This window comes from Sycon ciliatum, chromosome 6 (assembly GCF_964019385.1).
Source record: "Sycon ciliatum chromosome 6, ocSycCili1.1, whole genome shotgun sequence".
NCBI lineage: Eukaryota > Metazoa > Porifera > Calcarea > Leucosolenida > Sycettidae > Sycon > Sycon ciliatum.
Genome location: NC_088648.1, coordinates 3,047,227 through 3,063,569, shown reverse-complemented (window position 1 = coordinate 3,063,569; position 16,343 = coordinate 3,047,227). Strand labels below are relative to the sequence as shown.

Genomic DNA, 16,343 nt, shown 5'->3' with positions numbered 1-16,343 from the left:
CAAAGCATGTAGTTTAGCTACGACTTTGGTACGGTACGCCGATCCACAGAAGCCGAAGCGGGGAAGGACATGCATGGATGAGATGCGCATGGCACAGAGACCAGCCGGTCACATACACGACACACACTTGTTTTGTCCGTCTATCGGCTTGTGCCAGCGCAGCGCGTGTTATGTTGTTTGTTCTTTCGCAGTCAAGTCTCAAGAGATGTGGTTTGCATTGAATCTGTTGTAATGAACGAACCAATACGATATAACTTATGAAGAAGAACGGAATTATTCTAGTCTGTTATCATCCTATGGAATAGACCGAGTTGAGTCGATCGTTCGAGTATTGGCATTTTCTATGCCCCGTACGGACTTGACTTTGCATGCAGCGTCTGTGAATATTTTGTTTGAAGAGTAATAATGGATGAGGGTCATGACCTACTCGGTCGTGACGAAAAAGAGGACAATATGGCAGATGACGATTTGTTGGAGGGTATGCCTCCCCTCCAGACCTGGGTGAAACCTGCTGGACGAGGCCCTTCCCCAGTTAGTTCTACGCAGGCAAAGAGAACAAGGTAATATTGCAGTCTCTCAAGTCTTTTGTTGTTCTACCTTGACGAATCTGCCGCCTCGGCGGATGTGTTCAAACATGGAGTGCGGAGCTGTTTTTATCTGTTTGACTGCTGGTGGAGTGCGACATTAGCTGTGACTTCTAGCTCATAAGGCATGGCTAACTGACACATGATGGTGTTAACCTCAGCGAGTGCCAATTTGCCAGAGTTGCACGCGGTGCGGGTGACATTATTGTTGTCATAAAATTGTTGGAAATGCGCACTATTGTCTCAGTGTGTTCGTTATTTCATCGTCCTCTCCCACTGCGGCAATGTGCTTATAATGAAGTGGTGTTGTTTTCGTTGGTTTCTTTCGTTCTAAATCTGTCGGAGTACACCCGTTGTTTGGAGTGCAGCGTATTATAATCCTCCAGGTGGAGGTTGGTTTCGCATTATTGTATGGCATTCCGTAGCTGCTGATGAATGGGGTTGTGTTTCTATTTGCGGACTTGTGTCCGCCTGCGTTTTTCGGCTGGCGCGCGCCATACGTCCATCTAGAATAGAAAGGGTGGCTGGAAATGGTCGATCTTATTATGCTTGTGATTGCTGCTCGTCTGTTCATGTGTGCAGCTCCCCCCACCAGCTGGCATCAATATCATCCATGTCGCCAGTGGGTAGTGGCGTGCGGAGTACTGTGTGCCCGATTCCAGTGAGCTGTAGCGAGGCGATGCCCTCCACGTGGAACGTGCGCACGGCAGCAACCGACGTCGCGGGAGGAGTGCGCCCAGCTGCAATTCAACAGGCGCACTCTGCTGGTCTGGTGATACGGCCTAGCGGCAGTGGCAATGTGACGTCTGCGAGCGCACCCCGAGCTGCTGCAGCAGCAGGCACAGGTACGCCCGTGATGCCCTCGTCCAGTTCAGCCGTGCCACAAACGCAACGCAATCTCCTGTCGGCATACTCCGTGGAGCAGCAGAAGCGGCGGCTACATGAGCAAGATGAGCTGGTAGCCACACCGTACGGCCGTGACACTGCGGCCTCCTCCTCTTCATGCACCATTCCTAGCTCTCCGGTGTCTTCACAAACTCCGAGGAGCGAATCACCGCAGGCGGTTGCCAAGCCACACTTTTCACCCGAGTCGGTGAATGAAGCATCCAAGAAAGCACCCACGGTAAGGGAATTGCTGGCACTGCGCAGCAGAAGCAATGACAACAACAATACCGACAACAGCAAAAACAACAACAACGATTTCAAACAGTGACACACCTGTGGTGTGATCTAGCGGTGCCCTTGATGACATGACGACCAGTGGGCCAATCCAGCACGGTGCACCCCAGCTGTTCCTTTTTCCAAGAGTACATAACCCCCAAGAGTGTGCAACTGCCTGCACAACCTCTATGCTGTGCTGCGACGGCAGAACTTCACATCACGTGACATGGTTCAAAAGGTTACGCTGGCAAACAGTGCAAAGTGACCGCAAGAGAGTTGAGCCCAAAGCTGGGTTGCATACAACCCTGTATCTATCATGCACACAATGCAAAACATGTGTACGAGTTCATCACGTGATGTGAAGTTCTGCCGTCGCAGACCCCATAGCCGGAGTTGCACACTCTTGGGGGTTATGTACTCTTGCTTTTACCCATGCATTCACACATACGTTTAGGGAATCGTTCAGGGAATCTTGAAGGTCCCCCCCCCCCCCCCTTCATACCCACCTCAAATGTTCCTGCAAAACGAAGACATGTTTTTCTAATTGCATGCCGAGCATGAAACCCTGACCGTAAATCAGATTGCATAGATCATTCAGCGCTACATCGTAACATGGCTGTTCTGTTGCTTACTCAGTGTGGATGAAGCTTCATCGCAGTGCCTTGGTCATGCCTGTCGTGCAGTGGATGAATCTAGACTAGGATCCGAATCCAAATGCTTGCGGGGGCATGATTTGATTCCGGTTTAGTTCACAGACTTCTCCTTTGCGTAAGAAAGTAATAAAAAAATCAGTTAGTTCGCGTTTCCAGGTCCTTAAGTAGAGAAAGTCCCCTGATTTAGGTCAAGGTCTGTGGAGAATCCATAAATACAAATACAACTAAACCAGGGTTTTTGCAGCTTTTCACATTTGAGTCGCGCTGATTGTGCTTATTGCAAGTGCCATATTTTCCGAATGTACACTCGTGGCCATAGAAATCAGCCGCGCGAGTCGAAAGCAGCGCCGCTTTTCCATTTTAATTACATCTCGCACCGTCTCGAAGCCCATGCGAAGGCCGCATAGGCCTTGGTGGTGGTTCACGGTTCTGGGTTTCTTTAGCCACAGCTGCAGTGCGCACAGTAGATGCATTAGTTAAAGGGGAAGTGCATCGATTTTTCGAGTATGGTCCAGAAGAAAGACAATTTGATATCGGTTCGAATGGCATATCTCTCGCTTTCATACGATAAGCCAAACTTGCCAAATCGCCAATTGTATACTCACGTTGCCATAGCGACCAGCGCAGTGATGACGTACGAAAGGCTTAGCTCCACCACAGAGAAGGTCGATCACTGCAGAATTTGGTCATTTTCAATTGGTTTATTGTATTCACGAAGTGAAAGAAGGGCTGTGTTCAATGCTGTTAGTGCAGTGAACTGTTTGTTAGTAGTCCTCTCGGTTGTGTACTGGGACGTGACACCGACAGGAGAAAGCTGGAGTGCGGAGACACCAGCAGACAAGCGAAAATAGTGACGAACAAAATGCTGAAATCTTGGTTGGGACAAATCAGACGTTCAGCATTTTCCCCAACCAAGGACCATGCCGTTTGCTCTTTCCACCTCCTGAAGATGAATGAGATGCTTCCTGGCGACTCTCCTATCTCTCGTAACATCTTCTGAAGCCAGGTGAGACGACGGGTGGTGGAGATTGACGAATGAAATAATGTCGTAGGTTTGAAAGTTTGCTGAAAATGTCTCAGGAGAGATGGCGAATTCCAAGCATCTTGTCCTGGAGGAAACCATTTCCTAGGCACAGTCAGCCTAGGGAAATGCATGAGAAGGGCGATAAATAGTACACGGCACTAACAGCATTGAACACAGCACTTCTTTCACATCGTAAATACAATAAGACAATTGAAAAATGACCAATTTATGCAGTGATCGACCTTCTCTGTGGAGGAGCTAAGCCTTTCATACGTCATCACTGCTCTGGTCGCTATGGCAACGTGAGCATACAATTGGCGATTTGGCAAGTTTGGCTTATCGTATGGAAGCGAGAGATATGCCATTCGAACCGATATCAAATTGTCTTTCTTCTGGACCCTACTCGAAAAATCGATGCACTTCCCCTTTAAGGCTAGGCAGTTGTATTTGCGCTCTGTACTCCCCGTGTGAAAATACAAAAGTAGAGTTGCCAAATGTACCTTGACTGGTGCGATCTAAACTTGTCCTCCTGTGTGTATTTGGAGCAGTTTTACATCTTTGTTGTGTGACGAAAAAAATTGTGTACAAAATGACCACAGCATGCGATCAGTGGAACCGACGTGGCCAGCATAGGTTACCTCCCCTCTGTATCTGAACACGAACCCTCTATGCTGCTGTTGTATGTGCAGAGTATGCCCCGCTGGATGCTGATCCACAAAGATGCCGGTCCGTGTGCGAGGTGTTCCATGTGTCTCAAGGCTATAGCGTATGGACCGCGCCTTTACACACATCCACAGCAGTGGTCCTCGGCGCAGCTCCAGGTTAGCATGGTGCACCTAAACACACGTACACACGCGCGCGCACACTGTGCATGTCATGATGAACACACACGCTGCACACTGTGCATGTCATGATGAAGCTTGCGCACTGGTTGCCAGTGTGCTGATTTACTAGTATTGATCCACTGATCAGAGTGTGTTTCGCCTCGGGCCTGCCTTTGCAATCTGTAGCTGATTGATGCTGATTTTTTCCACTATATTTCTCAGGTGTCCAGAGTACTTCAGTGTAATAGTTCTGCCTCCAACTAGTGTACATGCGGGGGCGTCGGACGGTATTTTAGTATGGTATGGTCCGCCATCTCTGAAGTGCAATTTACTCGTGTGGGGGTGGCTGAGCCGAAAAGTTTGGAAATTTAGACCAGAGTCCAGATCAACCGAAAGCTCTGTCGCAATATTTAGTTCAGAGTCCAGATCAGTGTAATTTATTGATTCACGGGGTGACTGGGGCAAAAGGTGGTACGGTCAATACCGTAGTGACCGTACCGTGTCTGATGCCCCTGGCATGTATTCTCTCTCACTCTATCTCACTCTCTCTCTCTCTCTCTCTATTCTCAGGCTCTGGCAGTGAAACGTGGCGTCAGTGGATCCCAGTGTGTCTGCCGTAACTGTCTTCTCCTCCTCATGGGCCAAGTGCATGCAAGCAGCCAGAGTGCTGCGACTGCTGCTGGCGGTGGCGGCGGAGATGCTGGTGGAGATCGCGGTGGTGCTGGTAGCACGGTGGTGGACGCGATGCAGGCCCCACTCAGCATGCGACCTGGCAGCACAGTAGGTGCAGCGACCTCTTCCAAGCCCGTCAACGCCAACTCTGGTTCTCGGCACCTAGGCGCAGCTGCAGCTGGCGGCAGTGGGAGTATGAAAAGAGGGCGGCGAACTCCCGCCGTGTCCGACACAGACTCCGCCAACTCCAGTCAGTTATCGTCGTCAGAGGCGGATGACAGCGAGGATGACCAAACGTTTCGCGTGGGCAAGTCCAAGCGTAAGCAGCATGGAGGTGGTGCTGGCGGTGGTACTGGTGGCACTGCTGCTGTCAAGCAGGTGGCGTGTGCGTATCCCAAGTGCCCAGAGCCGGCTCGTCATCACATCGGCCAGCGCAGTCACCCGGCCGCCGCCACCCTGCTCAGCTTGTCGTGGGACGTGATCAAGGCGTCGTGCGACAGCAGTGGCCGCCTGCCGCTGTGCAACGAGCACCACAAGACCATCAACCAGCTACACGGGTCAGTGATGCGAGGTGGTGTGTGTGTGTGTGCGTGTGTGTGCGTGTCTTGAATGGTGTAATCCCGGCACAAATATAATTGCTTTGTCTAACATAGCTGTTCGCTGTCATCGCTTCCGCGATGAGCGTGTCTAGGTCTGAGTGTGTGTGTGTTTGTCCCATATGGTGCAGTGGTATGTGCAGCGATTTCCAATCGATAGGTTGCGGGTTCAATTGCCGACGATTATGGTCACACACGTCTTTCTTCTCTTTCTCAGACTCCTCCTGACTTTTCTTTCATTCTCCTGGGTGGTTACCAACAGCCAGTGCATGCCGGAGTATGTGGTGTGATATGTGTGCGTGAAAAATGAAGAAGAAAAATGAAAAAGACCAAAAAGTAGGGATTCACTGGCCAGAAAAAGTCACTTCAATCAGCTGTGGTGTAGACCAGGCTGAATAGTGGCGATCAATTCTTCAGCCTTGCAAGCTGTTGAATGGTGCAATCCCAGCACAAGCTGCTATGGCTTCTGCTGTAGCATCGCTATCATCGCCTCCGGCGATGGGCGTCCAATGGTCCAATGGTGTGTGTGTTACGCCCGGTGTAGCATCCAAGTTTATTGCACTGGGCAACCATGGTCCCCAGTTGACTTTTATATAGAAACAAACTTCGTACATATCGAGTGTATGTTGGGGCAAGCGTACAGTGTGCCTTGGTTGGAAAGAAAATAGTCGATATGCTATGTATGGCGCATTGTGCACGGAATTGTACGGACGTTTTCTGCTGCTCTGTACATGTACTTTGGTTGGCGTGAACTTAGCATTATCTTGATCAAAGCTCACACTTAAGAACAGGCGCCGCTTGCTGGTCGGTTCTTGCCAGCCAGTCACAACTTTACTACCGTCCACTACACTATACATGTCATGTGACATATGGTGTGCAGTGTGCACCGTGCAGTACCTTGCCCAAGTACAGATATCATCTGCATGTCTCTTGAGGGTACTAGCAAGAGTACATAACCCCCAAGAGTGTGCAACAACTGCCTGCACAACCTCTATGCAGTGCTGCGACGGCAGAACTTCACATCACGTGACATGGTTCAAAAGGTTACACTGGCAACTACTGTAAGACATGTTATTATAACGAGTCGCAAATTTAACGATTGTCGAAAATTCATAGGTCAACGAGAAGATTTAACGATCTTGCAGTATTCTGCCATATCCACACACAGCATATATGAAGCATTACGGCCTCAACGGATCTTATTATAACGAAGAAATGTCATCCGTTAAAACGTTAGTTTTGCTTCCTCGTTATATATACATGTCTTACAGTAGTGCAACGTGACCACTAGAGAGCTGTACCCAAAGCTGGGTTGCGTACAACCCTGTATCAATCATGCACCGAGCGCAAACAATGTGTACGGGTTCATCATGTGATGTGAAGTTCTGCCGTCGCAGACCCCATAGCTAAAGTTGCACACTCTTGGGGGTTATGTACTCTTGGTACTAGTGTGTGTACGTAATCCATCTCCAGGCTGTGCTGTGTTGTCCTTCCTGTGCTGCTTGGATGCATGCGTTCAGTGATTGATATTGGTTTCACACAGCGTGATGGACTGAGCGCCCGGCCTTCATGGCACTAAGCACACGTTGATGTAATCGCGTGTGTATGTCATACCCCTATGTATGCTTGTGTGTACAGTGAAACCTGTCTAAGGCGACCGCTCGAGGGACCTTGAAAACATGGTCTCTGTTCAAAACATGGTCTCCTTATCCATGGTCATTCGACTGGAAATAGCATCCCTTAGTCCTGGTTTCAATGGTCTTCTAGGACAGGTGGTCGCCTTGACAGGTTTTGCTGTATGTGGCAGTATGTGCACTCATGTATGCATGTGTTGTGTATTGTGTTGTGTTTGTCTCTACCCCATCTGTGTATGCAGGCCCAGTGCCAAGGGCTATCAGACGAAAAGCTCCATTCGCGATCTGGTGGACGAGAAGTTCCGGCCGGAGGACTATGGTCCAGCGTTGCGCAATGTCAGCGCTAACAGCAGTAGCACTAGCGCTTCGAAGAGCTGTGCCACGGGCACGTCAGGCCGCAAGGGACGCAAGTGGCGCGCAATCGACACGAATACGCCGTTTGCGCGTGCACTGCGCACCCTGCCCAAGGCGGTGGAGCGGCCCGATCGCACCTACTGCGGACTCGTGCGCATGCCGGTCACCTGTCTCCTACCTGCGTCACATGACATGGCCTTGGATCGTGACATGCCTCACGTCCCACCCAAGCCCTTGCCCAAGCCAGCTGCATCCAGTGATGGTGTAAGCTCCACTGTTGCTAGTAGTAATATATCGACTCCACACGCAGTCCCGAGCAGCAATGGCGTTGCGGCTGGCAGCATGATACCTCCCGTGCAGCGCTTCCACACACACCGTCTCTTTGGCTGCGTGCCGATCGACGTGGCAACGGGAGAATCTGTACCCAAGGTGCAGCTGCTCTACGCTGATCGGCCGCGAACAGTGGTGGTGGTGAGCACGACAGCAGCAGCAGCAACAGGTACTACTTCTACTAGCAACACTGCCGCTGCTACGTTGTCTGCATTGTCTGCATCACAGTCCATGTCAAGGGCTGCACACAGTACAGCCTCTGCCGGTGGCAGAAAAGCAGCAGTGCCAGTCTCTGCACCTGTGTCTCACCCTCAGCAGCATGCACAGATGCGGCCCGGACGTCAGCAGCAGCAGTTCTACCATCAGAAGCAGCAGTCGTCGGCGTCTGGGTCGCATCACGCCACCTCGGCAGCAGCAGCGCAGCGTTCCTCGTCGTCGTCCATTCTTCACTCTCACCATGCAATGCCAGTTGCAGGACAGCGACACCAAACGCATGTAGCCCTGCATCGTCAGGCGCAAGCACCGCAGCAGCAGCAACTTGCTCCGAGGATGCCGGCAGCGACGGCAAGCACTGCCATGCGTCCGTTGCTATCCAGCACTGGCAACGTGGCTGCTGGTTACTCACAGCAGCGTGCTGGGCTACATCGCCCTGCACTCCTGCAGCAACAGCATCAAGGTCCTCACCACCACCATCAGCAGCTGCAGCAGCAGCAGTCTCCACGTGGCCACAAGCAGCAGCAGCAGCCCCAGCAGCATGGGCCTATGGCGCACCATGGCGTGACGCCGTCTGTTCCATCGCTTCCAGCACGAGGGCATCATGCACATTCCAGTGCAGTGCCTGAGTCTGCTACGGCTCAGCGCTTCCACCATCGTCAGTCTGCTACTACTTCACAGGCACGTCACTCCCAATCACCACACCGTAGTGCTGCTGCTACTGCTGCTGCTGCTACCGCCATTGCTACTGCTAGTCTAGCAGCAGCATCCACTCAACTGCCTGCGTACAAACAGACCTCATCATCATCAACCGCTGCGGCTTCTTTGCATGGTCATGGCGTGCCCGGCCAAGCTCTTTCTGCTGCTGCGGCTTCACCGCCACAAGGGCCGGCCGTCGCTGCAAGCAATGCCACTGGCACCGTACCACCACCGTCACAGCCGGGGCAGCGACCAGCAGCTGCCACCGCCGCTGCTACTGCTGCAGACTCTACAGGTTCGTCGTTCTTTCAGGTCAACGGCATCCGACAGCATTTGGACATTCCAGCACAGCTCACCGACCTGGACATTCAGAAGCAAGAGGAGAAGGTGCGAGAGCTGCATCGCAAACTTCAGCAGGCTGCTGCCAGGTAGGCGCCATTGCACCGCCCCCGCCTGATGATTAGCTGAAACTAACTTATAGCCAATATGGGCTTGCTGTGTGGCTTACTGCAACCTCTTGATGTATCCGGTGAATTTCTTTCACTCTCCTTTTTTTTTATAGTCCTACAATGTCCCAATGCTGTCGGGCTGTCCCGAAAACTGTCCTGCCATTTTGTTTTTATCCCGTGAGTGTGTGTGTGTGTTTGTGCACGTACGTGTTTGTGCACGTGTTTGCACGTGTGTTTGCATCCATAAGCAGATATTTTCCTCTCCCATTCATAGTACTATTTTTTCCTTTTCCCGTTGTCTGTTCTTAGCAGGCACTCCTGAGTCATGGCACTGGTGCAATGACACAGTATTACGGAGAAGTCCACTCGTACTAAAGGTTCAAAGCACCTTTTTCACGGTGTTGGTTGCCAGTTCGTTTTTCCCTAAGCTAAAAAATATATGATGGACCTATTTTATTTTGATATCGGCGTAATACCATGCGTGGCTCCATCTCGTTGGACGCATTGTTTCACGAATTAACCATGTCTGCAACGACACAACTGGCACTAGTGTGTGTGTATGTGTGTGTTTCGTCTTCCGTCACTGTACGTGCTGCCCAGTTGTGGTCTCGCTTGGGAGCTCCAGCTGCACATGCACACCAGTATCTGCATGTGTGGGTGCATTGCACGCATGCAGAGCCGTACCTGTCAAATCAGTCCCCGGATGGATGGACGAGTAGGGCAGGGGATTGCCTCGATAGGGCCTTATGACGAGGCCGGGCCTTGTCACCACCAAAGACAATAAGAAGAGACAGAGCTCATACTGGTCTATAGTGTACCACCCTTTTCAGGGGACCCATGCATAAATCCCCTTGTTGATGGGATTATGAGTGCATAATCCCCTCCCCGCGGAGCTGCGCACCAAGGGGATTTAAAAAATAATCCCTTCGGAACTGTGCAATATCCTACACCAAGAGTACTCTTGCCTATACAAAACCCATATTGGCCATGGGTAGCTTTGTAATTGCTCTAATATGTAGCATAGCAGTCAACGTTGTGTACTCCAGCCTGTATAGCTGTAGGTGTTGCAGTCATGTATTTTTGCCCCTCCCCCGGTTGTACTCCTGTCTTGATGCATACCAGCAAGAGTACATAACCCCCCAGAGTGTGCAACTCCACTATGAGTGCTGTCCCGACAGAATTTCAAGTTGACGTCATTTTGATGATGCAATGCGCACTGTACACGGATTATCAGACGAATCCGGAACCTGTGGTTGACCGAAGCCGATCGATCCTGTACAAATTATTGCAAAGAAAAACGTGTGATGCGTTGACACCCGTACACATGTTGTAAATCACTGGTGCAAGGAGCATTGCGTCGTAAATAATGACGTCAACTTGAAATTCTGTCGTGACAGCAGGGTATGTGGGAGTTGCACACTCTGGGGGGGGGGTTATGTACTCTTGATACCAGCAAGAGTACATGACTGATTGTACTCTAGATACCAGGCAGGCATGAACCACAAAATTAATCATGCCAGACATACCCATATCAACTTTCTTCTACGATGTGAGTACCATTCATCATAAAATACCGTAACGTCGTGTATACAAGCTGCGGCTTATAATTATGACTTTCTTGGTGAAATTTTGCAGGCTTCTGCATGAGAGAGGCTTCTATACAGGACAGGTATTTCAATGTACCGTAATGTCGCGTACAGTCAGGCCTCGCTTAACTTAAGTTAACGAACACATCTGTTTTCCACAAAATATCCGGATAGGCAAGGGAACCGGAAAACTGAACACCGTTTATGTTGGATGCATCGCGTATTCTGTAAATATGTAACCAGCTATTTTCTTCCGGATGATCGATGGCGAGAGATCCGGATAAAAGAAGACCGGATAAGCGAGGTCGGACGTATAAAGCCGGGCTTATTCCTGTAGAAGCCGATGGCAGGGCTAGGCTTTTATTCAAATCTGGTGTTTCTTTGTGTGTCAACACTAACCAGGCTTATGTGCCGACAGCGTATCTTGAAAGCCAGGCTTCTTTTCAAAACAGGCTTCAAGGGGGTGATTATAATGTGCAGCTCCAGCCCGGGCTGGTCGACAGGCAGGCCAGCCCGCCTGCAACGGGATCTCGGGGTTGTACACAAATGCACACAAAACCTGTGGTGCGTTTACATGGCAAGCGGGCTGGCCCGGCGAGGCGGGATCCCGCCCCGAGCCACCCGGGATCCCGGCTAGGCGGGCCAGAAAAAGCACATATAAACAGACCAGCCCGGGCCAGAGTTGTATTATTATGGTGTCTACACTGTGGGAGCGTGTAAAAAGACTTTTTACGCGTGTTGAACTGCGCCGAAACCCACGGTCAACTGGGTACTCACAGCTCGAGTGAGGATAACAAGGATGCAGTTTACAGGGTTATGGGCCGTTACACGCCCGATTGGTTGAGAGACTCACCTCCTCTCCCCTGACTCACTTGTGAGGTCTGCATTCGCCACTAAGGTGTAAAGGCATAGTGGTGGCCTGCGGAAGCGAAGGCTATAGCTTGTGTGTTTCTGAACATTCAAGTGATGCTAACGCGGATCCCGCGAATATTATATTACACTGCGTTCATGCTACAAAATAGGTACTTTTACCTTTTGAGGGAAGTTATAAAGAGGATTCCCGGTATTGTCTTGAAAATCTATGAAGCTTTTTGTACAGCAACAAGAAGGACGTGCAGTGCACACTGTTTATTTGTCGACATGCATGATTTACATTAAAAAAGAAGGGGAACTACTTGCAAAAATTAATATTTTGATATGGATGGCTGAAAATGTGAAAAACAGGAAAAAGAAATGAGGTGATACAACACACCAAACATGTGCCACAGCGCGAAAAGAAATTGGCAGAAGAATACATTGGGTGAGAAAAAAAGTTTTTAGGTTTTTAACCTGAGTATGGCTTGCAGCTAGGCCTCCGCGGAATATGCTCGTATTTTTACCGATAATTCCTTTGAGCATTGCTCAAAATTACGTCCGATAATTCCCATAATTCCACCAATAATTCTCACAATAATGCTTTTTTTCTTCCCTTTTTTGCAGATACCGTACCGCTTACGGGTTTTTTGCCACTTGTACGGGCAAAAAAATCACGGTTCGCGTGAAACTCGGCTGGAAGCTTTTTTTTCTTTCTCTTTTGAAATACCGGGCGATCAACTCATTCAGGATCACAAGCTTTTTGATACAAATCAGGGTGTTAAAATGGAAAAAAATGAAAAAAAGGGGGGCATTGCTCAAATTTTACCGATTATTCCACAAAAATTGCCAATAATTCCCGTTTAAAAAATCACACCGATAATTCCCGAAATTATGCCGGCATATTCCGCGGAGGCCTACTTGCAGCCCTGCGTTTAAGCCCGGGGCAGCACACTACAGTTGTACTGTGTTTGCTGCATACTCACAACGGGCTGGCGTGTGCTCAGCGCATATAAACTCACAACGGGCTGGTGTGTGCTCAGCGCATATATACTCACAACGGGCTGGCGGCGTGTGCTCAGCGCATATAAACTCACAACGGGCTGGCGTGTGCTCAGCGCATATAAACTCACAACGGGCTGGTGTGTGCTCAGCGCATATATACTCACAACGGGCTGGCGGCGTGTGCTCAGCGCATATAAACTCACAACGGGCTGGCGTGTGCTCAGCGCATATAAACTCACTGCGGACTGGCGACCAGCCCGGCCTTGCACATGTTAACACCCTTGGCGGGCTGGCCCGCTCGCTCCAGCCCGGGCTGGAGTTGCACATATAATAGGCCCCTAAGAGACACGCTTTAATCCGTACAAGATACTATAGTAACTTATAATTATTAGGAAACATTCTCCTGCACATAACCAGTCAATGGTGTTCGTCACGAGTCGACTAGCTACGTGCTACTGAAAAAACAAGTATGGAACGGATGGATACCCGGTACTACTCAGCGCAGCGTGACAGGGAAATGAAGGCTTCCAACCTATACTCAACTCTTCCATCTATGGGTCAAAAAGTCGCCCATGTTGGTTCCACTGTCCACATGTGCCAGGACCACTTTCTACATAAATTAGGCCACATGACAAGGACGTGACTACCAGTGTACACAGTGATATGTAGCCGGTGCTGTATACACTATACATGCACTCGAGCACAACATGGCATAACACATCTATCATCAGTCATCACACTGCTTCTAGAAACTGCTCTGGCAATACTTGGCACAACCTCCCCATACGATCGTACTCCAGAGTTGAGCAGAGAAAGAAAGAGAAAGAGAGCGAGAGAGCGAGAGAGCAAGAGAGAGCGAGAGAGAGAGCGAGAGAGAGAGAGAGAGAGAGAGCGAGAGAGAGAGAGCGAGAGAGAGCGAGAGAGAGAGAGAGAGAGAGAGAGAGAGAGAGAGAGAGAGAGAGAGAGAGAGAGAGAGAGCGCACACACACACACACACACACACACACACACACACACACACACACACACACACACACACAGAAGTCAACACTGCGGGTACACGCATAACCAGTACACAGTATCACAAGAATCGACGTCAATGATTGAGCTGACAGCCGCTTTTCCGCTGTCTTGAATAGAAATCAGGTATAGCACACAATACATAATAATTATCAGAAAATGCGCTAGTGGTTCAACTTTTCCTATTCTCCTACAGTTACCACTGCTTCTACTACAGTTAGTACTGTTGAGCGAAGGGAGGGAGGGGGGGGGGGGGTATACATAGTAAATACACACATGAGCAAGGCTGGAAAGGTAGTGAGGAAAAAAGTTTAAAAACATTCTGTTGGTTCCTACAGAAGGCAGGGGTGACTCGCTACTTTTCTTTTCTAAATAAAAAAATACTATGCATGGGTCTTGGGAGCTAAGGCAAGGAGAGGCAGGGGAAGGGCCGACAGAAAATAATAAAAAAGGTTTTGAAAAACTTGATGTCAAAACCTCATGGCCCTATTATTAAAGTAGAGTAAAAATCCAAATAAATTTCCTAGAAAATCCAGATACTTCTTGTATGATTGGTTCATAGATGGGTCAGTGCACATTGTGCATACTCACTGGAGAAGGGCAGGGCAGGAAAAAAGAAGGCACGTAGCAGGGCAGCAAACACACACACACACACGCACGCCCGCAGCACGCACGTACACACACTGCAAGGCAAGACGGGGAGCGCTGGACGATACGCCGGATGCCAGCGGAGGAGAGTGGGCGCCTGTTCCGAATGTGGTGAAACACGGCCACCGTCATAGGGCGGCGGCACAAGAACACACAGTGGACATAAACGAACAACTCTAACAACACTTCACAGACCAGGGTGGAGACAAAGACGTCTGTCCTAATGAACGGGGTGACTAGCCTCAACACAGGACCACCGCCACACTGTCACTGTCACCATCATCATCACCACCGCAGTATTGTCACCACTAAGGCTAGAGCTAGAATGTCAACATCACCCATACCTAGCCTGCAAGCACGTGGGAAGTGCCTTGAGCTCACGAGGAACAAGCAGTCAAAGTCGCACACAGTGAGGTCATTTCCAACTCGCCTTGCCAACAAGGCAGTAGGTGAGGTCATTTCCAAATCGCCATGCCAACAAGGCAGTAGAGCAAACAAAACAATGAGCTGGCGATGTCATCGGGTGTTGCGCAACATGCGCCTTCACGGAGCACACCTTGAGCTGCTCAAGTGTGCCAATATACGGGGTTTCAAGTAACTGAGAAGCTTGGTCACACCACAGAGTGGATGAGGTTGAGCAGTTCGGGTAACACGCTTTGGCCATTTGGGCAGGTTATGAGTTGCTCAAACATTCCAGACAGATGGGTTCCACATGGCAACGACTCCATCATGAGATCCGGGCCCTGTCACAACGTATTCCTTGATCATACACATAGAGCGTACACCGTCGTTGTGAGCTTTCACCTCCTATCATGTGGCCAGCAGCAGCAAGAACAACAACATCAGATGATGCCCAAGGCGAACACAGATACATAGTCACACAGACATGGACAAACAGACACACAGACACATACACATGTGCACACACCAAAAAAAGTAACTCAGCTGTGCATGCAGTATCCGTACATGTGCGGGACTGGCCAATGGAATGCAGAATCGTCCTCAAAAAAATATAGCGCCACAAACACTCCTGGTCTACAGCTATAGAGCGCCTGCATATGCGTACATGCACACTCGCAACATTTGGTCGGCCACACCAGCTCCGGCGCCCTATTGATGCAGGCATTTATTGGGAATGGAACCAACATGGCTGTACGATTCGACCATGGCAGCGTGCTACACTGTAGATGTTCAACAGATAACTCTTCCACGACTCCTTCGCTTGCAAAGAAAACATAGGTCCTCGACTGAAAAGTGAAAAATGGCACGACCAAAGCCTTGCCAGCCACACTGGATACATACTGCACCCACCTTGATCATGCAGTATTCTGTTCTCGAGGTTCGTGGTTTCTCGTAAAATAAAAAAATTAAAACCCACCCCATGGATACGCCCTATACAGCATGCACCTTTACCACTTTGCTTGGATCCATAAAAGGACTATCAGCAGGCGTTACCAGATGCCACCATATACAAACATTTTGCTACATGTACCATATTTTCTGGACTATAAGCCGCACATTAAATACGCAAAATTTACCCCAAAAAAATGGTGGGTGGGGGCGCGGCTTATACTCCGATGACCAAATTAATGGTGATAAATAGGATAGATGTCTGTATTTCGTGGCAAAACAATGTGTGTGTGGGGGGGGGGGGGGGTGCGGCTTATACTCCGGAAAATCATGGTGACATGGTGACATGGTGACGGTGCTCAGTAACATCTACTACTAGTATCTAAGACAGAAGGTGACATTACCATGCACAGAAGGTGACATTACCATGCACAGAAGGTGACATTACCATGCACAGAAGGTGACATTACCATGCACAGAAGGTGATATTACCATGCACAGAAGGTGATATTACCATGCAAGTGAAGTTGGACCTCTTCCCTTCCAGCAAGTTACAGCGCACTCACCCGCACACCGTCCCTCGCTATGCACGAGTCTTAAATTCTTTCCAAGTTTTGTCCCATGACGGCATCATCATCATTCATTTCCCTGATGATGCCTGCCCGGGCAGAAATTTGGAATAAGTGAAG

The 16,343-nt window shown here is 49.7% G+C and overlaps 2 protein-coding genes across 2 annotated transcripts in view; one reads left to right on the top strand and one right to left on the bottom strand.

Annotated features, from left to right (window-relative positions):
- The first annotated feature begins 130 nt into the window (after window positions 1-130).
- LOC135819166 (uncharacterized) lies at window positions 131-9,737 on the top strand. Its single transcript, XM_065332325.1, has 5 exons — window positions 131-560; window positions 1,167-1,707; window positions 4,112-4,243; window positions 4,817-5,475; window positions 7,391-9,737. The coding sequence occupies exons 1-5, from the start codon at window positions 406-408 to the stop codon at window positions 9,174-9,176; spliced, it is 3,273 nt and encodes a 1,090-aa protein (XP_065188397.1). The 5' UTR covers window positions 131-405; the 3' UTR covers window positions 9,177-9,737.
- Window positions 9,738-13,739: 4,002 nt separating this feature from the next.
- Window positions 13,740-16,343, bottom strand: part of LOC135819165 (DENN domain-containing protein 3-like) — a 45,709-nt gene continuing 43,105 nt past the window's right edge. The window contains exon 44 of the mRNA XM_065332324.1: window positions 13,740-15,111. Within this exon, the coding sequence (XP_065188396.1) occupies window positions 14,989-15,111 (123 nt within the window). The 3' untranslated portion in view covers window positions 13,740-14,988. The remainder of the gene's footprint in view (window positions 15,112-16,343) is intronic.